The sequence below is a fragment of the Scardinius erythrophthalmus genome (genome assembly GCF_964197995.2).
Source record: "Scardinius erythrophthalmus genome assembly, chromosome: 11".
Lineage (NCBI taxonomy): Eukaryota > Metazoa > Chordata > Actinopteri > Cypriniformes > Leuciscidae > Scardinius > Scardinius erythrophthalmus.
This window is the reverse complement of record NC_138231.1, coordinates 32,682,662-32,710,549: the sequence shown is the minus strand read 5'-3', so window position 1 is coordinate 32,710,549 and position 27,888 is coordinate 32,682,662. Positions and strand designations below refer to the sequence as shown.

Below are 27,888 nucleotides of genomic sequence, written 5' to 3'. Positions count from 1 at the left end.
TAACATCCCGAACAAAGCTATTAAGGAATCTTGCAGAACATATTTTCACGAAGAATAAGAATAAAACAGAATACAGTTGCAGTAAGTTGCATTTTATTATTTTGTTTCCTGTAAACACACAGCTTATACCTGGGAAACAGCTTTATAGCTTATGCTGTGAAATCAATCGTAAAGTTGAAAGTAGCTCAACTTTATGGTAATGAGCTATGACGCGGTTCAGCGGCAAACGCCAGCAACCAATCGGAATATAGATGTCCTTCGCGCTGGCTGATTCCGGAAAAACATATGGTGTAAATTCTCGTTCCTACCAAAACATTAGTTCCGAGAAAAAATAATTAATTGCAGAGTTTAACCATCATAGAGTGAAAGTGTATCATTTGCATGTGTTTTTAAGTCCTGTCAGTTTAACAGGGCGCGCTTGACAGGGCATATAAGAACGAACAGAGAGAGAGCCCCGGCTGCGCGCGCGCACTCACCCGAGCGCTGTCTTGCTCTCTCTCTCCCTCGCGCATATTAATCAAAATCAATTGATACGATGGTGTCGAAAAAAGGACATCTTTGGATGACTTCGTTCGATTAGTTTTATCTTCCGTTTTTTCTTTTTTTTTTTCTTTCTCGAGCTTACTCCACTGCCGCCTGCCTCCGCCATCTCGCTGAATGCTGCAGAGACGCTGTGCGGGAAGCACGTGCCATAAAACGAGGCCAGCTATTGGCTATTCGCTACTTCTCCTGCTGTACTGGCTGAGTAAAACCTCCGGTGGCTCATTACTGCCACACTTTGGTCACCGCAGATTTAAAATATGCACGAAATGAGCCGCTTACGGCAAATAAAAGTTATTTAGCAACTAATCGATGACTAAATTAGTTGACAACTATTTTAATAATCAGTTAAATCGATTAGTTGTTTCAGCTCTAGTACAGACGCAATGTGCTGATGTGAAGCCATTTGTGCATTTTGAGAGAGAGAGAACGCATTATCTCTGAATCACTCAAACAGTTTGTAAAAATTACGTCTCGCAGAAAGTTTTCAAATCTGTTTTGCTCTAATCTCTTTGGATTGATGTACTCATTCAACCTAGTGCATAAATGTTTGCAGGAGTATCCTATCCTATTCTAATCGCGAAACCTGTGGTAGGCCTTGTATTTGGCATGCCTATCAAAATGACATAAAATTTTTCAGTATCTGTGCTTGCTGGGAATCGAACCTGTGACATTAGCGATGCCAGCCATGCTCTAGCTGTTGAGCTACAGGAGCACTCAGAACCTCTGCCTACTCCCTTTGTTTGTATACAGACAGCCCTTTGCCGTAGTGTTCACCTTACTGTCCTAATGAAGCTGTATGAAGTGGGGCTGGTAAACTCAACTGTACCTGACTTACCAGCTGGCTCTTGCCTCAAACATCATAGTTGCTTGTGTGCCGGCAGGGGCTTTAAACAGTCTATACTCCCCTCATGAGCCTGCGTACAGCAGACGGTGCACATGTCCTTATTCACAGCAGCTGCTGCCCCTTATTCCTAGTGGTGGGAGATGCCTTCGACTAGCCTACTTTCACAACAAGCAGCAAATAACCTAATAAACTGCAGTGGCTGGGAGAGACTGTTTGAAACTGCTAGTCTGAGAGAAGGTGAAAAGCTGTGCGCCCTGCCATGTAAGCTCAGATCGAGCTGTGTAAGCTTGGGTTTTGGCCGTGCTTTCTGTTTACAGGCACTCTTTGCAGCTTTGCAACTCTTTAAGTCTGCACCTGCTGAGATTTTCTCTCTGCCTCATTTTCATGACATTCCTGGTTGCCGTTCTGACACGCACACAGTTTTAAAGGCCTTGCCAAGCATTTTTTTTGTTGTTGCTTTTATTATATGTTGAATATCATTATCATCCCTTTTGTGTATGTTCTATAGTGTTTCCTAATTTAGACCCTCATAACGTTATACATTAAACCGCTACTCAACACAGCAAGATCAGCAATTATTTGCTAATTAGGCAGACTAGTAAACTTTTCACGGTTTTAGATGGTTAATTTTATTGTTTACTCTCACAGATGTTCCCTGATGGTGAACTGCACACGGTTTAAATCTTTTTCATCCTATTCAATATTTTATTAACCAGCATCTTCTTTGATGCAGTTGCAGTAGTGTTCAAAAGTTTGGGTTTGGTAAGATTTTTTTGATGTTTTTAAAAGAAGTATCTTTCAAAAATACAGCCAAAACAATAAGATGAAATCGAATTAAATTTAAAATACATATTTTTTCTATTTAAATATATTTTAACATGTAATTTATTCCTGTGGTGGCAAAGCTCAATCTTTAAATTTCATTTAGCCTAAAAGGACAAAAACACACTCAAACACAAAAGCAAAAGGTACAAAATATTCATGGTCCACTTTCATATTCTTTCTGTGACCAAAAAAACAACAACATCTAAATAAATTTCACCCCCTTTAAATTCTGAGAAGAGACAACCTCTTTAATTTGGCTGACCAGACAAGTCCAGCCCTGGTACGCGTCACTCTAAACAGGAGGAAATGAGCGAGCTGCAACTCCCATTACATTGGAAATGTCTGGTATGTCCAGAACGAGTTATTTTGCTGCCCGTGAACAGGCCAAATGGTCTATACTGTGTGAGGCAAATCTCTTTTCACAGCACAGGCCACCCTGAATCGTTGCATACCACTCTGACATGCACTCGGCGTGCTTTAGGTGCGGAGTCAGGACAGGGCTTGTGTCAGGAATGCCTTTCAAAACAAACGCTGTTCACTCCCGATCTTTACAGATGTATGGGCCGTGATGAATACTTTGTGATCCACCACTCACGGTTTGTGAGATGAATATATTAGAGGATTGCACGTTGAAAAGTCTGTGTCCCTCAGGACTTGGTCACCTGACCCAAAGCGGTGGCTGGACTAAAGTGAATTCCAGTCATTCCTGTTAATATCCTCCCCCAACACGAGGCATGTGTGGGTGATCTCCCCTCCCCCTTCCTTCCCCTCCTCCGCTTTCAGGCCTTTGGCCGCAAGCATGACACAGATTAGCCCGCTCAGCTCTCCTGTAAAGCCTAGCCTATAGGCACGAGGCCTATGCGCCACGTTGTGACGTACGTTAACGTTAGACGTGTGCTAGGGCTGCACGGTATATCAAAATAAAATCAATATGGCTTAGTGCAATTGTCAAATCATAAATGTATGGTGCTACCAGTTTAGGAGTGAAGCGTGTCATTTGCACACATGTAGTTCATGACAGTGTTTCAGAGTGTCAAAACGGCTTGGTTCATTTACTGTGAGTCAAGCCGTTCTGAGACATTGTAAGCTGCACACGTGTAAATGAACATGCAGAGCCTTTACTCTGAAAACGGCAATGCATTTTTTTATTTTATTTTATTACTTTTATTTTGCAGTAACAATTAAAAAAATATTATATATATATTTTTTGTTTTATATATGATGACGTAAAAACCGTAAAAAGTCGCCGCCGATGTGCATGTAAACAGTATAGAAATAAGGCTTTTGTGCCACGTTCTGCTTTATAACTTTGTGAAAACATAATAAATCACACATTTTTATTTAGAGCAGGTTGTCTAGATTCAAAAGAGCCTACACTCAACATAACATGATGCAATGATCTTGAGAAAATCTTACACGGAGTGACATGAAATGCTGCTTGGCTATAGGGCTTCTGGAATCCGATCACATCACAATCATGACGCAGTGTTTTACAATGCCTTCGATCTTGGGTCATGGTGGGTTTTAGGGCTGTCACTTTACGTCCGAAAATCGATTGCACCAATTGATCGGACCAACCAACACAACGTGTCCGTGGATTGGCCTATATTTGACGTTGAAAATGGAAACGTCTTTAGACTTGGAAAATCGATTTTACAATCGATTCAATGAACACTTATGTCTAAATCTAACAGGATTTTTCCACAAAAGTGACAGCCGTAGTGGGTGTGCGTATGGTGGGTAGGGACGATGTGTCGAGACCAATCAGACACTGTTTTACAGCTGGAGCATGCTTGGATAGGACTGATCGCTCAGATTCACATCTTGATTTACCGACAGACACTTTTCTCCTTTATTTTTTTTTCTATGCAGATGCACTCCCCAACAAAATCACCCCAGTCAGTATATTATTAATTATTTCCAAATACAGCTAAGTCCAATCCAAGTAATCTGGTGAAACTTCCTGTATCTTTTCATATTGCAACATATTGCAGAAAAAAACAGATGATCTCAATGACATTTTCCTCCAATATTGTGCACCCCAGTGTATGCTTATTGCAGATGTACATTGTTTTGTTCTAGAAACTGTCACAAATTGTTCTGGAACATCAACCAGTGCTTTTTTCTTTTCCCGATCTGATCGAGTGTGAAGGTGAACGGAGGGAACAGCCCACTATTTTCTAGATTTAGATCTGTCATGCCCATACAACTCCAATAAATGTTTTTTTTTTCTTCTCCTCCAAGCTCTTTCACTCACCCAGAGAGAAACTCTTCTGGGTTATTTTTTTTTAATCGTATCCCCAAAGTGTTCTCGCACTCCCTCTCCGAATTTCGCAATAATACGGCATGGACAGGATCCTCATTAGTCAAAGTGCCAACCCTCAGAGGGATGAATGTTCGTCCTTTATTCCTGCTATTTCTGACATGTTGCAGATACACTGTTCCTGTCAGCCCTTTTCTAAACATGCTTTGCGTTTCAGGAGAATAAAAGCCGCTCCATTCAAACTTGACCTCAAAATGATTCAATACAGTCATCTTGTCCTTATGCTCAGGTTTCCCCTCATCGTATCAACTGTGATCAGTTTTCAGTATAAACTGTGATCAGTTTTTACATTTGAGCTTTGTCAATTTGAAAGTTACATGCGTGCACCATTTTGTCTAGGCAAGACTTTAAGCGACTCACCTAGTCTTGCTTGATGGATGTGATTTGTGTAAATGTCTGCCTTAACAGCTGAAGACACGAGTAATGAATGACACGGAGCCTCCGTCCCTGAGACACACTGCATTGTCTGTTTGGAAAGCCTCTGACCCATTCATGCCAATGGTGGTGACTGTTACCATCAGTCCAATTGTGGTGGGAGGCCACATTTTTCCCCCCCTTGGCTTTATTTCTGTCTTCTACATCTTCATTATTGTGTAACACCAGCTGGATTCTGGTTTAAAGTCCATGTAAGGATTTTGGGGGCTATCGCTGGATCAGTTATGACAATAAATGTTGTAATCTTGATGTCAGTGTTGTTTTAACTTTTAGTAGTGCTAAAATAAATAAGTTTGCATCAAATGATCTTAGTAGCAGCAGTTATTGTGGTTTTCTGCTGTTGGGAAATAAAGTTTGTGGCTATATTTGCCCTCAGTGCACACTGATTACATCAAGAGCTGTATTGTGGTATCCTGACTAGCAGGTTTTGTGATGTTTATCAGTTTGATAAGTCTGTGACTTGGTAATAGAATTAGTTTACTTGGCATTACTCTCTCTCACAGTGTCACGATTCTAGTGTCATCACTGCTACTGAAACCCTTTAAAAAGTAGTGATGATTACATAATCGGCTGATTGTAAAGATTTACGAGAGAGAATTTATTGTGCATTTGAATTTTTAATCACATTTTGCCACCCAAAAGATGAATTTTAAAATACATTGGGTTTTTCTCCCCAGTCCAGTCATGCATGATCTCCGACAGTCTGAGTGGAGATTGAACTCTTCTGACCCAATTATTTGAATGACAGTTAATAATCACAACGTAAAACCAAATGTCATAATCCTGAAAGCTCTAGCTGCAACTCACAAATATCTGGATAATAGATTATTCAATTGATTATTAATTTAATCAATTAATCAACTGTTCCTCAACCAGCCTTCTCCTTTAATGTGCATACTGAACACTATGCATGTACAAAAGAAAATCACCACATATACATGTAATGCATTTAATTATATTATTACATATAATAAAACATAAAGAGAGCTGGTAAGGCCCCATTAATTGAAAATGAAATGCACAGTTTTCATTGCTAATTGATTATCTGTCGCAGCCTTAGGTAATTGATGTTCATTTGTATTCTTTATATATTTTCTACTCATGCGACATTGACTTTAGGACCAAAGGGCTTAATTTTATTGCTACGATTCACACATCTGCAGCACTGCATAAATCTTTGTCCGTAATGTATATTCAATACACCCTAAAGTGACACCAATACATCTGGCTCAAGTTATTATTTTAGGTTTATGACTATGTAGTACATGCATCTGGCAGCTGCTCTGAGGAAGGATGATGGTAATCGTGTGGTAATATTGAGCTTTCACAGTGTCATATTATTAGCTTATTTTTTTCCCACAGAAGGAGAAGTTGAGGACTGGGTCATGATGAGAGGAAGTTGTTTAGGCCTATTTAGTTTCTTCTACAAAAATCTGTGTTTAAGCAGTGTTAATGAGCTGAGTGGGTACCAGAGACAGCAGATGCTATTTGTGAATTTTGAATAGATTATAATAAGCTTAAAAAAATCTCCAACCTGTTACCACAAGAGTAAGATTTCACTTGGATTTACTGGAAGCAAATGAGAGATGAGGGTTATGGCTGGAGGTTGATAGACATGCAGTCTTAGTAAAAGGCTTCTGGGTATATCTGTAACCTTGTTTGTCACTTGTTTAAAAGACAAGCCTTAGTTAAGTCTATTTTTCTCTCTCTCTTAAATGAGGAAAGTTATTTGATTTCCACAAAGGAAGTCTTAAAGGTTAACATTGGTTGTAAACCCATGTTAGTCTCTCTGCCATCCAACTTGTCTCCGTATTCACCTCAGAACTAGGTGAGCCGGAGTGATGATCCAGCCACGCGTCCAGCACTGGTCTGTGCGTCAGTGAGTCTCTCAGCAGGAAGCTGCCAGTAAATGGCTGTTTTGGTGGGGGCTGGGAGTGTGTGGCAGCTGGTGCAGGATAATGGATTAACTCGGGGCAGGGCTCTGATGCTTTTACCTCCCGCAACCAGCCAAACCATCCAGCAGCCATCAGTCCCTCCGCGGCTGTCTCAGTATGACTTCCTCATCAATGTTTAATAAGCCATTTAGTGGCGGTCAGGACTGCTCACTGATTGAGCATATCAATATGGCTCTCTTCAGGATATTGACAACTCTGTTCTTTTGCACTGTCTATTCATCAAATAAGCCAGAAAAATGTATCACAGTTGCCAGAAATATTAAGCAGCATGACTGTTTTTAACATTGATAATGATTATAATAAATGTTTCTTGAGCAGCAAATCATCATATTAGAATGATTAGAAGGATCATGTGGCATTGAAGGCTGGAGTAATGATGCTGAAAATTCAGATTTGCATCACAGGAATAATTTAATGGTTAAAAAGAAATAAAAGAAAAAGAAAATGGTTATTTTAATTTCAAAATATTACTTTTTTTTTTATTAAATAAATGCAGCCTTTGTGCATATTTGAGACACCAAAACCTTTGCATGGTAGTGTACGTCTTATAGCAATTCACTTGTGTTTTTGTGTTAAAGAAACTAATTATTTTTTTAGTTTTAAAGGGATCGTTCACCCAAAAATGAAAATACGGTCATTAATTACTCACATCATGTCATTCCAAACCCGTAAGACTTACTTTCATCTTTAGAACAGAAATTAAAATCTTTTTGATGAAATCTGAGAACTTTCTGACCCTCTGTTGACAGCTAAGCAACTACCACTTTGATGCTTTAAAAAGTTCAGAAAGAGATCGTATATGTATATATGTGTGTATATATATGTATGTATGTGGGAATGGAAACTTTCAGACTTGTCCAGTAAAAGTTTACACTGGTACTACGATTGCTATAATGCCATTGCCAGAGCATGATACAGGAAAGGTCTTTGAAGTTCAGGCTTGCCCTTGGCCATGTGGCTTGAGCAGTAAACGTATCTCATTCAATCCAATTGATCAGGGTTAATAAAGTTCATAAAGGGAACCTACTTGAAAAATCACTGTTGTGCCAGTGGTTGTTATTGCTTTCACGCTGCAATTGTGTCCCATTAAAGTCTAGTTTGGATTTTTAATGTGTCCCCTGATGATTTTATGATCATTCCTAAGATGCACGTTCAAAGCTATGGCACAGACTTGCTCTTGCATTTTAAGTATTCGACCTAGTTTTTCTTTGAATGAAAGATGAGTTAGCAACGATCATCTGGAGTTGTGAATGTAGCTGGGAGGGGCTGTGTTCTGAATCTTACTGTGTGCCTTGTGATAATAGCAGCCTCCATTTTCTGCTCCCTGGCTCGTGTCTGTGGTCTGGTCACTGAGTGAGTTTGTTATTTACTCACTAGATAACTGGAAGGTTCATCTTCAGCAGGAAACTGTAAGCCAAGCATGGCAGTGGCGCAGATGCTTGGGATTTCCATTTTCCACTGCTTTAAATCACTAGTCAATGTTATCCACCTGCTCAGAAATAACTGACCTGACATTTAGATCGGATGCAGGAATATTTAATAATAATGTTAATTAACACCAACATATGTTAGTCATACTTTGCATTCATTTTGAGAATCTTACATTTTAACTTTTTTTTTATGTATGCTAATCTATGGCACACTTGATAAGATGCACACAGAGCCAATTAATAAATAAAAAATGTGTTACTAGGGAGAATCAGTGATGTCTAGAGCAGCACTTTGAGCTCCAGAGCCGATCAGGGTCTCAAAGTCTGTCATTTTCAAGTGTCTGGCTCAATGAGTAGTGTGTGGATGTTGAAAACCTTGCAGGTAAATGACACACACGTGTAGTAAAAATAGACTGGAACCATTTCTTCCTTCACAAAGCAGTTATTATTTCATATTTATGAAAAACTTTCTTAAAGATAGTCCAACCAAAAATTAAAATTAATTTATCCTTATGTCGTCCCAAACACATGACTTTCTTTTGTGGAATATAAAATTATTTCATTTTCTTGGTGGGTTTTATAAAAAACAGAAACTTGGAAACTGAGCACTGTGTGTAATATCTGCGCTACTAGCATGTTGCGTCTTGAATGTCACATGATCCTTCAGAAATCATTCTTAATATGCTGATTTGCTGCTCAAGAAACATTTCTGATTATTATCAATGTCAAAAACAGTACTGCGTAATATTTTTGTGGAAACAATTTTTTTTTTTTTTTTTTCAGGATTCTTTGAATAGAAAGTTCAAAAGAACTAGGCTAAATTTATTTGAAATTGAAAACAAATGTAATTGTCACTTTTGGTCAATGTAATAATGTATCCTTGCATAAAAAAAAGTATAAACATTTTTTAAGAAGAAAATAAAATCTTACTGACCTCAAACTTTTGAATTTTAGTTTACATTTATTATACTTTATTCTGTGTTATATTACCCTGACAACATGCTATTTAATCAACACGGAGTTTACTAGTATTTTAACAAAAAAATTACACTCTTCAGCTTTAATTTTGTTTTATGATGTAATGATATAATTCAGTTAAATTATAGGCTCATTTTATTGCATGATGAAATAATAATATTGGCCTACTTATATTATACCTACTAGGTCAAGTCTTCATGAAATACGGCAGCCATTGTTGAATTATTGGTTATTAGAAATGTTTAAATCCAAGGGAACAAGCAGCATATCCGGTCAAAGGAAAAGAAAGTAAAGACCTCTTTAGAACGTCCATAGATGGCAATTTGTTTCATACAGCTCATGTACAAATATCTCTTTCATTACATCTAAGAACATAATTTATTTCAGGCAACAAGCTCTTGATTCTTCCGTTCTCTCTTTCTTATGCTGCTACGCATATTTTATTTGTCCCCTTAATCGTAGTGTGGCAACTCTAGCCCTGTGTTGTGACCTGGTGGGTATGGCAGAACAGTGTGGGTTGTGTTATCCAGACCCAGAGGAAAGCCTCACTCTGAACAATAGTCTTCTTATCTCCTCCGTTGCAAAAAATCACTTAGATGAATGACTCAGTTAGTTGTGAATGTAAAACTAATATTGTCTTGTTGGTCATCTTTTCCGGGTGTTTTGGAATCATACACTCATATGCTTACAGAGACGTGCTGTTGGGAAAATTTCCATCCAGAGAGCCACAGTCATTCAAATCGCTGTTTGTTTGGAAGTGAATGGCTTTCTGTTTCTGCGGTACACCAACATAAAGTGGTCTGCTTCGTCTGATTGATGCAGTAAATCATCCCAACTCTAAATGAAGATCAATGTCCTTGGTGCACCAAACATCTCTTTTTATGGAAAATATCCCTATTATTTGTGTGAAGGGGAAAGTGTGATGATAGGCTAATGATACAAAATCTACCTTTACAAATTGGAGTGGCATTAAACAAAATGGTAAAAAGGTTCCATTGGACAACTTTAGTTAATCCATTAACGGTAGGGTTGGTTATTTCGGAAAGGCTAGCAATAGCAAGCTAGCTTTGAAAGCATGAGATCCTACCCTCCTTTCAGAGCATCTCCAAAGCCACGCCTCCTCCAAAACGAGCATGAACGAGAATGAACCTCATTGGTTCTTGTTGAAGCTCAAACGTGCTGCTTAACACATGAGAATGAACCTCATTGGTTCTCGCACGTCAAGCGAAACATGCTTGAGCTTCCGTTAACCTCAATAGATGCGAGTTGATGAATGTTTATAAGAATAAAAGCATAAATTCAATCTGTTCATCATATAAAGCGATCGAGTCTCTTTAGAAAATTTTGCCTAAACCGCTCAATTCATATGAATTAGTTTTATGATCTCTTAATGAACTTTTTGAAGCGTCAAAGTGGTAGTTGCGTAGCTGTCAATGAAGACATGGAAAGCTCTCAGATATCATCAAAAAGATCATTTGTGTTCCGACGATGAACAAATGTCTTACTGGTTTGGTACGACATGAGGGTGAGTAATTAATGACAGAATTTTCATTTTAGGGTGAACTATCCCTTAAAAAACTAATATTACTAAACGATTTAAAGGGGGTATATCATGAAAATCAGACTTTTTCCGTGTTTATGTGCTATAATCGTGTCCCGGGTGCATCTACCAACCCAGAAAATGTGAAAAGTGAAAACCCAGTTACTTTGTTTTGGTAAGCTTTTCTCTGCAGGCATGTCAAAAAATAAGCCAATCAGATTTCGCTCCCCTTCTGAAGTATGAAGGGGATCTTATTATAATATAACCGCCCCTCTGCACGTTTCCACCCACGGCGCCGCCATTTGGTTTTCACAGGTGACTACTAGGGGTGTCCATGGTTAACCGATTAACCGTTAAAAATTGCGTAACCGAGTGAAACATTTTGCTCGGTTAAGTGGCGTCAATGGCGTGCATTGAATTTAGTTGTAATAAATTTTTGCACCACCAGAGACCGCTAGACCAGTTTTCTAATATGAAGCGGGCAAAGAAAGCGCGCGTCCGAGAGTGAAGGCTGTGCGCGAGCCAGAAACAAACATAGTATTCGCGCCACTGATCGCAGCACAATAATATCTGTCTGCAGAGCCACAGCTTTACCCCAGCAGTTTTACCCCGCGCATGCGCAGTTTCATCACCCATACAATTTGTATTATGCATTTCCTAAACATGTACTTGCTAATCAAACACTTTATATGAACAAACTACTAATCTATAAAACACAATCGGTCTTCCGACCTTTTACTATTGTGTTGATATGCGCGAGGGAGAGAGAGAGCAATAAAGCGCTCATGATGTTTGAAGGCGGTGAGAGTGCGCGCGCGCGCGGCCGGGGCTCTCTCACTGTTTGTTCTTATGCGTCCTGTCCACTGATCTAAATAATTAGTTGTTACGACGACTTATTTGTTCCCTCGTTTTAATAAATCGTGGACACGTTGAACTAATTCCCTCCCTCATTTTGATTTAACGAATTACAACGTGGTCAAAAACAGTTTGATAGCCTACTATTAATTAGTGAATGCTAAAGACCTATTTTTTGTGAATTGGTGAATATTCAGGTGAATTATTTCGTGGCCACGAATTAATAATAATTATTAAACTGTTTTTCTTACCTGTGAAGATAGCTCTTCAGTGAAGGCCGACTATTCTCGCACAGCTTTTTATTCCTTTTTTTTTTTTTTTTTTTTTTTTTTTTGTGAATTGGTGAATATTCAGGTAAATTGTTTCGTGGCCACGAATTAATAATACCTCAGCACGTTTTACAAGACCCTTCTCGATCGCAGCGGCAACGAGCACTTTGATCACTTGATTTAAAAAACAAAACATTTCAGTGCTAGATCGCCTAAAAAAAAAAACGAACGAAATGAATGCTATGCTAGTTAACTGGAGATGTTTTGTTTATTTGTATTGGTTTTCGTGCCGCGAGATGTTTCAAAAGTGGTGGGGACAATATCGACCTTAGAAAATAGTTGTGGGGACATGTCCCACCCGCAAATTACGCCTATCTCGGGGTTGCGGCGCGCACACTATGGTTAACCGAGTATTAACCGCTAAGGGCCACGGTTAACGGTTAATAAAAAACTTGAAAACGTGCAGCCCTAGTGACTACAGTGTAACCAGTTCTAACGCAATGACAAAAGTTCGAGTAAAGCATGCAAACTGTTCTGGCTGCACAGACGAGCACAGAACACTATTTAGAGTCCCAGCCTCGGATGAGACGAGAGCAGTGGATTCATTTTATTTTCAACGGAAATCACCCAGAAACGGATGAATCAATGTAACTCCACAACAACTACATAAATGTATCTACTAACCATTCAGAAATGTCCAAGTGCGTCTAAATGTTGCAACCTCTTCCTGAGTCTCTCTGTCAGGCTGCACTCCGCTACTGGTTGTTTCTGAGATTTTGGTTGAATGAGATTATTCACGTGTTTTGTTATTGTATCCGAAGCTCGTGTAAAGGATGAGCCGTCTTTTACACGGGGCGGGGAGCAGCAGCTCATTTGCATTTAAAGGGACACACACAAAAACGGAGCGTTTTTGCTCACACCCAAAACGGAGAAAATTTGACAAGCTATAATAAATGATCTGGGGGTATTTGGAGCTGAAATTCAACAGACACATTCTGGGGACACCATAGATTACATCTTGTGAAAAGGGGCATAATATGTCACCTTTAAAATCATTTTTAATAATGTAGTTAACTATTGTTAACAAATGGAACCTTTTAGTAAAGTGTTTACTAACAAGGTAAAGCAACTAGACATAACATAGGGAAGAGTATTTTTTTAATTTGGCTTTAGTTTTGCTGTGACCCATCATCATTGTTAAATATTTAATTGTGTCATATTGATTGAAGACGCTCCGCTCTGACACACATGGGATCAAGCAGTCTATTTTAAACTCATAAAGCTGGAGCTTTTATATGTCAGGTCAAGCGTGTCCTCCATGAAAACATCGTAAGATGATGTGTGTGAAGATATTTTTAAGAATAGCAGTTACAGTGAGTGATGTTTCTATGTCTGTCGCATTGAGACAGGTTTACTAGAGAATGACGGTTCAGTGCTTCATCTAGCACAGTTTAGTCTTTGTACACAGTGCTCCAGTGTTCTGTCTAATGGAGCATGCATGCTAACCGCAGTACCGCACAACTCTTCTGGATTCAGGAAGTGATATAGCGTGACAGCCAGAACCATTTAGACAAGAACTCTTGGGCTATGTTCACACTGCACTCAATTCTGATTTATTGCTCAGATCATATTTTTTTGTATACCTGTTCACATTGTTGTTTGCATGCACAAAAGAACTCTAAAAGACGTCACACATCACGCTGTCATACGGAAGTAAACATGGAGGACATCTGAGTAATCTATTATGTGTTTATTTATGGTTTGATCTGCTGCGGAAGCGAGCCAATTTATGCAATTTAAAAAACAAAGACAAGGAAGTGAAAAAAATAGTGCAGTATTTTTTTTTTTACATTTTATGATACGAGCCCTCATGTTTTGCTTGTATATAGAGCTGTCAGTGTATACATACATATATACATACACACACACATAGCATATATATTTTGGCCCATCTCTAATGCTACGTTCAGACTGCAGGTAAACGTGATCCAAATCCATTCAAATCTGCACTTGTGAGTAGTGCTGGGCGGTTTACCGGTTCATACCGAATACCGGTGTTTATTTTTGTTACGATATGAATTTTTAATATACCGCAAAACCGGTGTATGTCGCTTTAATCGGAACGCGGCGCTGCGCGACACAGTCTCACCCCTCACAACACACGTCTGCGGCGCATTACGGCTGCGACAAGGTTTTATTCCGTCCTCCACGTGGTGCGTCAAAATAGACCAGGCGCCTATATTTAGCGAAGCGGCGCGGAGAGCCGCTTCTGGGAAGCTTCGATCTGAAACACAAGCATTGACTAGAATGGGCACGAGACGTGTGGGGGTGAGAGTCTTTTTTTCTTGCGGCGCGCGTGTTTTTATACTGTATTAACGTATCTGAAGTGAACTGACGGTCTTAAGAAAAGTTTCTTTGTTATTACGATTGAATCTTTCTTTATCTTTCCTGATAAAGCAGTGTTTATGAGCGTTGCTGCTTTGTGTACAGCCGTTACCGGGGAAACCACTGTTTCTGCCGCTCCTAAAGCGCGTCCTGCTGGCACCTCTTTGTAAACAGCCTTGCAAACCTGTATTATTAATATTAGTGTGGATTTTTTCTATAATATTCACTCATGACAATAAAATAGGGCATTATAAGTAAATCTACTGCACTATTTCCTCTCTCACTCAGTAGAAAATGTGGTAAACACCCATCATGCTTGAGAAAAAAAAACACACAAAAAAAAAACCGGTAAAAACCGTGAAACCGGTATAATTTAGAAAAAAACCGTGATGTTGATTTTTGGTCAAACCGCCCAGCACTACGTGAGTCAGATTTTAAAGTTGCGGAAGGCATTCAGTGGAAGGACAGTGATGTGTCAAGTATAACACTGACAGCTCTATATACAAGCAAAACATGAGGGCTCGTATCATAAAATGTAAAAAAAAAATACTGCACTATTTTTTTCACTTCCTCGTCTTTGTTTTTTATATTGCATAAATTGGCTCGTAAGTTCATAAGTTTGGAATACATTTTTAAATGTTTTTTAAATGTTTTCCTATGCTCACACAGGCTGCATTTATTTGTTCAAAAATAGTATAAAAGAAAATATAAAATAACAGTTTTCAATTTTAATGAAAACTGTTTGAACAATATTTCCCAGCATTCTTTGATGAATAGTTCAAAAGAATAGCATTTGTTTTAAATGGAAATCTTGTGTAACAGTATAAGTGTATCAATTCTGATCAATTTATTGCATCCTTCTTGCTAAATAAAAGTAATCTTTTTTAAAAGTAAAAAAGTATTATTGACTCCAAACTTTTTAATTTTAAGTGTGTGTGTTGTTGGTGTGCATTTATATAGACAACCAGGCAGCCTCTGCTTCCAGCTTAACACACAATGCTTTTTCTTCAAAGTGAATTGTTAGTTTCACTTTTGCCTCCATGTTTCTATTGGACGCCTGAACTTTTCTAGCAGCTCGTTTTCATATTTTCAGTCCTGCAGCTGGTGTTTTGATGTTGCCATAATCATTTAGTATGTGAGTGATGAGAGTTTATTGTAATTGCGAATACATGGACCTGGAGACTTGGAGAAATGCCTCATTATATTTGGGGGCTGGGAGGATTATCAGATTACATGTATGAAAAACAAAGCAAACGATTTTGAATATGAAAAGCTGTTTTTGTCCCCAAGGAGTGCTTTTAAAATTGTGTATGCGAGTGTACAGGTTTTTGTACTGAGGATTAACATTATTTGTAATGATTTACTTCTCAGCTAGTCTCGCGTAGCCAGACCTTCAGACTGACGGCTGACGGGCTGGACTCCATCACAGCTTTCATTGGCCACGGCCCTCCCAAGAGGATGTCTGACTGACATGTAAAGCAACCAATCACAGTTCATTTTGTTCCGCATCGTTTAGGGCCATGAAAATGTGAAGTCCCTACAATAACAGACTTGGGTGCATCTCTATTATTCATTCAAGAGCGTTGGAGCCATGAATTTCACATACTTTTAAAAATCAAACACTGCTTTCTTTTTCAATGAGGGGTTTGGCGTCACGACGGCTTTGTTTCTAGGCAGACCGTTAAAGAACATGACACACACGACGACTTAACTCCTGAATTGTTTCCCATTTTGTGTGCCATATGCATTAGAAGGCGGCACAGACGCCGCACCAGACTCTTATTTTGACTGCGCTAAGAACGCCAGCACCTGAGCCCACACCATCCTTCACCATCTTTATTAATCTACAGTCTCTGTTTAACAGTTCTGTCTAATATGTTATTAGATAAAACTGTTCAACAAAGTAAACTGTATAAGAAAAAGTATTATAGTGTTTGCTTTTATCTTATTAGTAATGGAAAGGCAAACACTATATAATACTTCATTTACCATCAGCATTCATTTGTAGCCTGCATGAACGCGTTACTTTGATCTCTGATTTTAGTTGAAAAATAAATAAATAAATGCTTCATTGCGCACAATCTTACCAGATTATTGAGTGCCCTGTTGGTTACACTTCCTTTTTATTCATATTTTTTTATGAAAAATACTGTAATAGGATTACAGAATCAAGAAGTTGCCATCTAAAGTCTGTTTATTTTACAGATTTATTTATTCATTTTCAATTTATTTGATCTAATTTATAAAATAAAAAGCAAAATATCTAATTTAAAAAATGTAATATTGGTCGACTACTATTCAGATTTATCAACAGCGAAGAATAGCTCATTCATACACAGTCCAGTTCCTTAAGCTGAGTAGTTATACATCCTAATTCTCAGAAGATGACAACTTGCATCATATAATTCCATGTATGGCCCACAGCGTCTGAGGCTAAGAATAGGTTACAGGAAGAAACACTGCGTGGTCAATGGGTTGACGTAGTGGATCAGCACCAGTTCATGAGTCAACATTATAAACTCTTGTTGTCAATGGTGCTGTTAGTAGCTTACTAAATGAGTGATAATGGCTGACTCTCTCTTTTTTTTTTTTTTTTTTTTTTTTGTTGTTGCTGTCTTGGGAGGGACATACCAGTGAGCTGGCCTCGTGCATTCTGCGCTATAAAGCTGTCAATAGATGCTGGGCCACTTTGAGGGATCTTCTCATTAAAAGCAGATGATGTTCTTTCCATGCAGCTTCGAGCGTGCGGTTCTGTCTGAACGGCTGAGGCGCAGGCCTGGCGTGTGTTTAGAGTTTAGAGCCCTTATGAGTGATAAATGCCTTTTGTAACTACATGTGACTCGGCGTATGTCCTCATATGGCGAGGCGTTCAAGCTGGTTTAGCGGTATCTTGGGTGCTCGCCAGGCCCCCAGCAGTGCCTCGTAAAGGCAAAAACTGGGACGACAGTTGGACAACATGAAATGTATCACACGCTGTGTAGGTTACATTGTCTCTTTAATCGCTTTACTGCTGCATTTGATGGGTGTCACCGAAGCTTCGCTTGTGTTCAGATTGTGGTGACATTGAGATCAAACTCCATTTAGTAACATACACACACATTATTTATTTATTTATTTATATTGTATAGGGCAATATATTGGTACCATATCAGTTTTCTTTCTTTTTATTTATTTGTTTGTTTTTATTTATTTATTAAAAGTATTATGTATTACTTTATTATTTAGTATTCATGTAAAATATATATATTTTTTATGTACATTTGTTCATTTTATTGTGCATGCTCATTTCCAGTGCTTTAAAAAAATACTTATAATTTAATAGCACTGTTAAATCTTTATGCAAAATGAATATTCGTTTATCATACTATGTTATAATGCTTTACTACCTAAATGCAGTTGTAGCATTTTATGATTGTTTTAAGTGTGTGTGTGTGAGTTTTTTAGATAGTGGCCATAACAGAATAATTAGCGTATCTGTATGCCAGCATTTTAATATTGGTGCATCTATATCAGTGGCTCAAATTTTGGATATTTTGGTGTGTCAGCATCTTTCTCTATTGACGACCATTTAAAAGTAGAGATCATAACTAACGAGATCTCTGTCTCTCTTTGCAGTGAAGCCGTTCACAACCACTGTGAAGGAGATGCGCCTTCATAGAGACGACTTTGAGATGCTCAAAGTGATCGGCCGGGGAGCCTTTGGGGAGGTAAGGAATTCAGTGAACCCTTGTGAGGAATTCAGTGAACCCTTGCTGCCTTTTTGGCATGTTTAAAAGTGCAGGGAAATCACCTCTGAATCTTTCCAGCCTTTGCCATATTGTGTGGTTTGTTTTCATGACCCATTTTGTGTGTCCAATGAAAACCCCAAACTATCAGTGAAGTATTCATGTCCCCCTCAAGAATCTTATCAGCAGCCACAAACCTAACCCCTTCCTTTCCTCTGAGTTTCCCTTCTCTCCCCCCTGCCAATTCCCCAGGGATCTTGGCCTGGCGTTCGACTGCTATTCTTGGGCCGGCACAAATCTCGGCATTTTAGACTAATCATTTGTTTTACAGGGGAATGTGCTACTCGTTCCTGCACTATAACACTTGGACTATTCACTACACGCACGGTTCACTTTTCTTTTTCTTTACCAATCTGCCTTCCATCACTGTTTATCGCCTACATTTTCTTTTTTTTCTTTTTTTCTCATCTTCCTGTTCACCACAATTGAATTAGATTGAAGTTCGGGAACCGAACTACAAGTGTGAACAGACCCTTTGTTTTCAACCCCAACCCACTTGTTCTTTTGGAACTGAATCACAATAAGTTTGCATCATCTATAAGTATGTTTACATGTACAATTATAATCATGGTACAGTGGGGTTCTCGAAGTAAAAATCGAATTAATTTTCTTAACAGGGAAATAGATTTTTAACGATACCTTAAATCTTTAAATCATTTGTTTTTTATTTCATTCGCAGTGCTTCAGGGGATTGCAGTTATTTCCCTAATTAAAGCTGTTAAGTACACATACTTGTTAAGTATGAAGTCTTTTTGTCTTTTCAAATACTTTTTTAGCTTCAAAGCAAAAAAAACAGGTCTGTTAGGTCGACTTTACAAAAAAAAAAAACGGACTGGTACGATTTCAGCAAACTGAAAATTCCCAGTTAATATTAACAATCATGTGGGGACAGATTATCAGATATTTCTGAATTAGGAGAAACATTTTGCTGTGTCACACCTCCCTGCTCTGTCACCTTCCTCGTAAATGAATGTGTAATTCCAAATTCATACAATTCAGTATTTCCGTTCATCTGAGAAAAAAAAGCAGAAGTTAAATCTGCTTAAACAAAACAAATAGGGCGTCTCATCGCTTGATTCTGAAGCTGAATAAGACTTTATTTTGGGGAAAGATCTGTCCATAGTTCTCCTCCTTACTGTAGATTCCTGTCAGGAATGGCAGTGGTGGCACAGGAAGCAGGGCAGGACGGTGCAGCTGTCAGGAAAGGCTCCGGAAACCAGAACCGTCTCTAAGGAGTGACTTTCGTAAAAATAGTGTCTCACTCCGCATGTAATTTGTGCGGTTCATTGTCCCTTCTTCAGCCGCCGAGACCTCAATAACCCTTCCTTCTCAGTCGCTGGGGTTTTTTTTTCATGTGGATCTAATGATGACTCATATCTTTGGGGGATTTTGCAGTCTTTCTGTTATCATCAAGCCAGGCTATTGTTGCCTGTGCTGCTGCTTGTGTCGGTTTCAGAGCGTTCAGGCTCATGTGTGAACATGATGCTGCTGTTTTGTTCCCTTTTCCAGCCGTTTCCTGTGGCTCTAACATTACAGGATGTACTTCCAGAAAAATCTCTTGCATTTCCTGTTTATGATTGATGTTGTGGTCCCAGCTGAAGGCCTGGAATTTGGGATTGCTTAAAAGAATAGTTCAGTCAAACACTTTTTTACTAAGTTTCATTTTCGTTCTTGCTGAAACTTTCAGTCTTTTGCAAAAGCACCATCACGGTATCAAGAGTTCATATGACTCTTGAGCTATTCCAAGATTCTGAACTCATAAGATTATTGATCTTATTGCAAAAAATTTATCCTAGCATATTTTTCTTTCTGTTTTCTTTTCTTTAATTTTTAAAATCTTGCAATCCTAATCAAAATGTCATAACTCGATCATTTGGTAAATTTACATACTTCTCTCTGAAGGATAAAGGACTTATCTAATCATTTAGTCTTCTTAAACCCCTCTCCTTTCTTACTATTCACCTCAGGCTTGCATTCAGTCCTGCCTTCATCCAGTCAACAACTGATGAATAGAATCAAGTCTGTTTTCGAAAATCAGTTTTACTTGAATGTGTCACAATAAGGAGGAAAATATGTCACTTCTTCCATTTTTCATTGTCACTTTAAGTCATAGTTTTATACTAATTATCTTTCAAATCTCACTTTTGTAGGGATGTACCCAATGTTAAGTTTTTGTGGCAAAAAATTTCATGTTCATGCCGATAACAGATTAATGGCTGATTTCGAAATGATGAAAAATGTGGTTTAAATAAAACATAAAATTAGTAAACCATGAAAGACTAAAATCATTTTTAGTGCTTAAGTGAATCTTGTAAAAAAAAAAAAAAGAACCTACATTTTTCTAAATCTAAATATGAAATATTTACTGATACCAATAAATGATCAGCAAGACAATTTGTGGAAGTGTGTGAGATTTGAGAACGTATGACTCGAGGAAACTTTTTATGGTACTTTTGTGATGTTTTTTTTTGTGTGTATTTTTTTTTAAGCTTAACACTGTCCATCAGTGTCCAAAAAGAAAGTCATGAATGTTTGTAACTACATGATTGTATTTTTTTTACTGACCTAACCCTTTGAAAAGACTTAACTTTTTGCAGTAGAGTCTCGTGGTTGACGTACTTAAATGGCACTCCCTTTTGCCTCACCTGACACTTACTCAGAATAATGATTCTTTTGACTAGAATAAGAAAGAAAATATGGAACAGGGAGGGGAATCAAGGAGAACTAGATTTAAGCAGACATTTTTTTCATAACGTCACTGTGAGTCACTACATAGCAAACAAAACAGCCTGTAATGACCACTACGGAGTCAGAACACTCTACGTGTTGAGGTTGAGCGTTGATCTTTTTATCTGTTCAATTGAGTGAATCACTCATGTAATGAATGGTTAGGTCAAAGTACACGCAGACCCTGTCCTTCATATTGATTTGGTGAAGATGGCGGCTTCTGTTCTCTCAAGGTACACTGACATAATTAAGATTGTTTGCCAACAACAAGCTGGAGACGGATTCACAGACCCACATGCTGGTCCTAGTGCAGAGTCCTGGCAGAAGTCCAGTGTTTGATTATTGCAGGGTTTCTGTTGTCCCCAAAGCATCTTAAATAGCGTTATTATTTGGTGTTGACTTTCCCAATATCAAATCTGGTATAGAACAAAAAGAGGGCTGTAATTTAACTTAAAGAGCCTAGCAGTAAAAAAAAAAATTAAGAAATTAATGATTTAAAGATATGGAACTCTGTTTCCCAGCTGTTAAAGGGCTCAATATTAAGGATGGTCCAATGATATGGGACTAGTGTGACAGGATTTTGGGACAATTCACTGGACGCTCTTGCTCTATTGGGTCAACATTTACATTCTTGTTTCAGTGATGTTGCGTTCATTGGTTAAGTGTATTTAACATTTAACATTTATTGATTGAGTTAGTTATTCACTTGCTGACTGACTGACTTATTTAGAATTTTACCGATATTGGATTTTACTTATAAGTGATGTACAGTCGGTATAAGTGAATGATTTAACTTTTCCCCATGGTCTAGTGTTAAAAAAAAAAAAATCGCAATACATATCGTTTCGGCACCCAAGTATTGTGATGGTATCGAATTGGGAGATAGGTGTATCGTCCCAGCCCTAATATTCGCCATATATAGTAAGAAAACTTACAAACAACAGGTTTTTACTGTAATATTTTCAGTCTTTTACTGTTAAAATCACAATCTTTTTTTTACAGCTTTTTTGTGAATTTACGCAAGTAGCTTATGACTTGTCTTGGAAGTCTCTGGTAGAAGGGGCTGGAAATTGGAAACCAATTTTTTATTTATTTTTTTGGAATTTTTTTACTTATGATGTGGTCAAATACATTTAAAATTACAGGTAAGCAGCAAAACTACAGATAACTAATGTTGTTTTTTCTCTTCTTTTTTTGTTTTTCAATAATATATAGGGAGAAAGTGAAAATTTGGCAAGTTAAAATCTTAACTACTGATCCAACTGTACCAGTATCACAGATTTATAATGTTTAGCCCTGCATCACACCCTTAAGTTGTGTAATTTTACATTGCATATTCAGAATGAAGCAACCCCTTCCATATCCTCGAGTTTGCACGGTTACTTAGCACCTGTCTTACTGTATAGATCTTTACATCAGAATTACTGTTTACACTCTGACCTTTGACCTTCTGGCTTTACGTGCATGATCTCTTATTTGGACTTGAGTGTGTTGGTGACAATGGCATCGCAGCGTCCACTTTGGTCACTCGCTTTCTCTCCTTCATGCACCTCCCTTGCATTTTCAATCAGGTCAAGCTGCCTTTGTGGAAGTGTGTGTCTAAAAAAGGAGAGCGGGAAAGAGGACAGGAGACACTGTGGGAGGAGGAATTGGGGGTTTCTGAGCACTCAGGGTTCAGTTTGTTTTTGTAATGAGGTCAGTTATCTTCTGCGGTTTGGAGCCTTACAGATAAGAAGCATGTGTGTGATTTAAGACTGTTTGAGTTTGTTACATGCACAAACACACTCTAGAGAACATCAAAGGGTCGAAAAAAGCGGAAAAACAGCAGCAGGGCTCCTAATTTGCCCTTACTATGCAAAGTTACAGTTTGCACTGTTCTTTGCTGAAGCAGCACATTGTGCTTTGGGCAGGTATGCGAGTCCACGTGAGGGGGACACTGTTCCTCCACTGAGGGTAAACACATCATGTGATGTGTCCCGAGCAGCGAGGCAAAGTACAGGGAAATTCATGACTCCACTTAACATTAGCCGACTGGACGGTCACAAATAGCTAGTGGACAGAAGATATCAGAATAACAAAGGTCACGCATACATAAGTCATGGAGCAAACACTTGGATCTCACAGAGAGATTTATTATTTAGTTTTATGAATGGCTCCTGTCCGGTTTAAAGACGTATATTACACAAAAATAAAAAAAACTTGCTTATCCTCAAGTTGTTCCAAACTCATATAACTTAATTTCTTCTAAAGATGTTTTGCGAAATGTTCGCAGCTCTTATCTATTTAGTGGGTCTCTAAAGGGAAAAAAAGAAAATGTGGTCCATATGTAGGGTGACCAGATTTCTCATGTTGTAATACTGGACGGGATGGACATCTTCACGTCTGACTTGATCTCCTCCGCGTTCTCTAGTATCCCGCCTTCACTAACTGCAAGTTAATCGATAACACATCGTGATTGGATGATAGTTTTGTTCTCCAAAATATACTATGAGGAGATTGGCTACCTTTAATTAGGATATTATTGTGTGACAGAAGACTATTACTTGCTTTTATGATCACTTGCCAAATAGAGTTTAGAAATAAAGAAATACAGGACAAAATATGATTTTTATTAATAAGTCTGGACACTAAAAATAGAGCTGAAATACGGGACTGTCTCGGGAAAAACGGGATGTCTGGTCACCCTATCCTTATGACTTGTGTGCTATATACACTACCGGTCAAAAGTTTGGGGTCAGTAAGATTTAATTTTTAAATAAATTAACACTTTTATTTAGCAAGAATGCATTAAATTGATCTAAATAGGCAAGGAGTCATTTTTAGTGCTTTTGTTGTTGTTGTTGTTGTTGTTGTTTTTTGGAGCTTAATTAAATTTAATAACTAAAAATCAATGTATGGAAATGAGCAAAAATTATCTCTTGTCTTCCAAGTAAGAAATTAAATAAGGCTTATAAAAAAAAAAACATTTTTGGATGAAGTGTCCCTGTAAATCATGACATTAATATACATTGCTAACTATTTTTACAGGCCGAAGCAGTTCATAATGTATAATGAAAATCTGTTTTTAAAACTTGTGATCCTTGGTAACAAGTTAGTTGTTTACTAATGTCAATCACCAATTTGACTGTCCCTCATTGCGTTTTCACTGCATTAATATATCTCCTCCCTGCCTGGTGTGTCTTCCTGCCGGCAGGGTGTTTGCTCTCCCCACCCCACATGAATAACCTCCAACTGGACACTCCTCCAAACTGTCCCTTTCCTAATTTTGAGTCACTTTCCTTAAAGGGATACTTCACCTCTGGGAAGATGAATGTGTATTTAAAATAGGTAATTTAAGTAGAAGAAATGTGGAGAAATTTTTGAATTTGGAGCTTTCTAGACTGAGAAAAGCCAGAAAATGTATTTTTGGCTTATGTGGATGAAAGACAACAACTCCCAGAATGCACTTGCTTCGCTGCCTTAGGAGGCCACGCCTACCGGTTAGAGAGCACAGTTGAAAACAAACAACAAGGCTAGCCTACGTGATGAGTTTGCCAGGGATTTAGAGACCCAAAATGTCCGGGACTCGGCTTTTGCGTTCTACAGTCGGCATTCATCATGTTTACTGTGGCGAGCAGGACGAGGCTGACGGCCGCGGGAGAACGGCGCGAGGCCGGTGGCGTCATTACTGAGACGCGCCGGGTCTCGCATCTCTCACGGAGGAGCGGGAATTTTCTTAGCAATGTTAAAACGCACATCAACCAATCACTTGTTTAGCGTTCATGTAAACACTACAGTCAGATTCACCAATCGGAATGAATTCAGTTAGATTGAAATGAGAGGTGTGCATGTAAACAATGAATGGCGACCGCAGAACGCAAAAGCCGAATCCCGGACATTTTTAACAGTCTCGCCCGCCGGACAAGTCCGGGAAAAGGAAGATGGTAACCCCTACTTACTCAGCTTTCTCCTATTATTCAGCTTTCTCCACAGAACAAGAGCATGCTAGCTTAGCTTCCAAAGAAAGACGGCTGATACTGTGTACATTCTGTGAGTGAGATCCCACCCTGTATGGGCGGGTTGAAAACATGCGGAACAACGCCATCTACTGGCTGTAGTCTTTAGCCTCTGGACAGAAAATCCTCCGATGACGCAAAATGACGATTTTTGCGTCATCGGAGGATTTTTTCCAGACAAAAAATACATAAATCTCTCCTCTCAGGGGGATATGAGGGGGGAAAGCATGGTAATTCGAAAATACTACAGGTTTTCTACTAATACAAAGCTTAATGCTAAATCCTGAAGTAACCCTTTAAAGGGAAGACCCCACGCGCTTTTGTCATTTTTGGTGCACTGCAGACTTGTGGCCTAAATTAGCCAGTTCTTGTGTGCCGTCTCTCTTTTTAGGCAAAAAGTCAGCTGTCTCGAGTCTCAGCTTTTCCTTTTTTCTGATTTCAGAGGCATCAGAGATCAAAAGCATCTCATTCAGAGATTCTTTCCCTGTGGGCTTTCAGTCTAAGTGGGCCACGAGTGCAATACGATGAATAAATGAGGGAAATAAAAATGGTCAAATTCCCCACAGCCTCTGAATCATGCTGAGTTTTAATTTGTTTGCATGCATTGGCTAACTCCTCATCTCAACTGTCTAGGTTGCTGTGGTGAAGATGAAACACACCGAGCGTGTTTACGCCATGAAGATCCTCAACAAGTGGGAGATGCTGAAGAGGGCCGAGGTAAAGAGATTTCTGCTCATGGGTCTTTTTCATTTGTTAGATCTTTCAGGGCTTCAACTAAAATGGTTGCAAATGTCAAAAACAAATGACTCTTATTAACATGTTCTTTTTTTAACACCGTCAGTAAAATGATTAACAAAGCTCAAACCTACAAAGGAGTTAGCACTCAACCAGACTCACTCATTCAGTGAATCATTCAGATCTGTTATTGTGTCCTTCACTGAACCACTGTTTGTGTTTGGTGATGTCCATTTTGAAATGAACCATGTACTTTAGGTTCGTCAGACTTAGTATTTTTATTGACTGATTCTGTATCTAACAATGTGCATTTAACTAAATTACACTAAACGTTTTGTCCCCAAAAAATATACAATCCATCTGAGGCTGAGTGATATGGACAAATTTTATCGTAATCATTTGTTCATATCAGTGATATAATTATCACAATAAATGTCAAATCTTTTTCTTTGAAGTTTAAAGGCTGATTTTTGCTTTTAAGTGAAAGCTGTAGAAACCAGACTGCTAATTGTGGTTTTAAACTACTTTGTCAGAGCATGTCAAACACTTCCCGTTTGGAATTTTTTACACTTTTCCAGTCATTTTTCATTTGCAAAATAAATATCTTAATAGAAAAATGTATTTCTTAGTTTCTGCATGTTCTAACAGGTGATATTGTTTCAAATCATGAAGCAGGTCTGTGTTGCCTCACTTTGACATGTATCTTTGACACAGTTTGTAGTGCTTGCAATATATACATTTTTGTTTTGTCTCTTAGAGATGCACATTTGACAGTAGCTTGAGTTGACTGTGGAAGTAGCTTGTGTTTAGATGCAGATGTAAATTTATGTCCATTAACAATAACATCTGTAAAAATTGTAACAGCCAAACTTTTATATGGTAAAATTTCAATATTCTGACTGTTTGAGTTCTATTAAAAATAATTAACCAATGGTCTTCAATAATAGCATCAATTTAGATCATAACCACAGTTAAAACCATGCATATACACTACAGTAGCACCTCACTATGAAAGGTGCTATATACTAGTGCTATGCTATATGCTATAGCTATATGCTATATGCTAGAACGGATGAAAATTAGCCAGTGTTGGCTAAATCTGTCGCATTTTACATATGGCTATGTATTATTAATGTGTATTGTCCCTGATTAAAAAAAAAAAACTAACATGGGAAAAATGTAACTATGGTTTCTATGGTTTTGTAAGAAGAAAAGTAGCCTAAATACATTTAGTATAAATGCACAAGCGCTATATCTTAATCACAAAAAATACTTTTATTATATTCCATTACTCCTTAAATACATTTTATACATATCTACATTAAAAATATAATACAATTCGATATGAATATCCCACATTTCTGCCACGATACCATGGTCCAGTTAGTGTGACTACAGTAAATCCATGGTAAATGGACTGACAGCAGCAGGATAATTAGGCTGCTGTCACTTTAAGAGCTTAAGCACGGATCCAATGTAATGTTACAAAACATGCGTTTTCTTTCTCAACTACGTTACAAAACCGACTGTATTTACCTGAATACTCTGCAAGACGGCATTTTGAAATAATTTTGTATGCATTCGACCGTTTAAGCGCATTAAGCTGCAAAAAAGAAGTCAGTTTGATACTGGCGAGCTGTTAGAGACGCGGCTGTATGTGAGAGCCACACATAGTTCATTGGTGCGCATGTTTTTGGTGTGAGTATGAAACCTGTGGGAATAATTCAATTAGATCGAATGAGACGAGTGACGGTGTATCAATTCCTGTGGAATGAATTGAAAACGTTTGCACTGTGAAGTGATAGGAGGCGGGTGTGTGTGTCAATTCGCTGTCGGAGAGAAGATAGAGTAAATGCACAGCTGGCATCGGTGTATCTATACTGCAAAAAAAGGAGTATTGGAACCATTTCAGATATTTTAGTATTGATATACATATTGAAATATTGATATGTTTTGCAACACTATCTTCTAGTCAGTATCAAGCTTCTTCCTAATGGCTTATTGACTGCAATCAAACCTCTCTAGTGAAGTGTATAGAAGTGCAAGGTCATTTTCCTTTCTACTCCTGCTCTTTCTTGCCCCAGTTTCAGCCCAATCAGTCCTGACAGTGCCCACGGGCCTCCCAGAGGCATGTCAGGAGAACTCTGGTCTCTTTGGCTTGTCAGTAATCCTCTTTGAGCTTCACTGGGCTCTCTTTATTCCTCCTCACATGTCCAGAGTCCCAGTTCAAACAAATAGCAGATCTAAGACTAACATCTGAAATG

At 38.3% G+C, this 27,888-nt stretch overlaps 1 protein-coding gene across 3 annotated transcripts in view; it reads left to right on the top strand.

Moving 5' to 3' along the window:
• cdc42bpb (CDC42 binding protein kinase beta (DMPK-like)) overlaps positions 1-27,888 on the top strand; it is a 77,247-nt gene that overhangs the window by 10,187 nt on the left and 39,172 nt on the right. For all 3 annotated transcript variants that reach the window (XM_081379137.1, XM_081379136.1, XM_081379135.1), the window contains exons 2-3: positions 17,998-18,089; positions 25,523-25,606. In XM_081379137.1, coding sequence (XP_081235263.1) covers positions 17,998-18,089; positions 25,523-25,606 — 176 coding nt within the window. The remainder of the gene's footprint in view (positions 1-17,997; positions 18,090-25,522; positions 25,607-27,888) is intronic.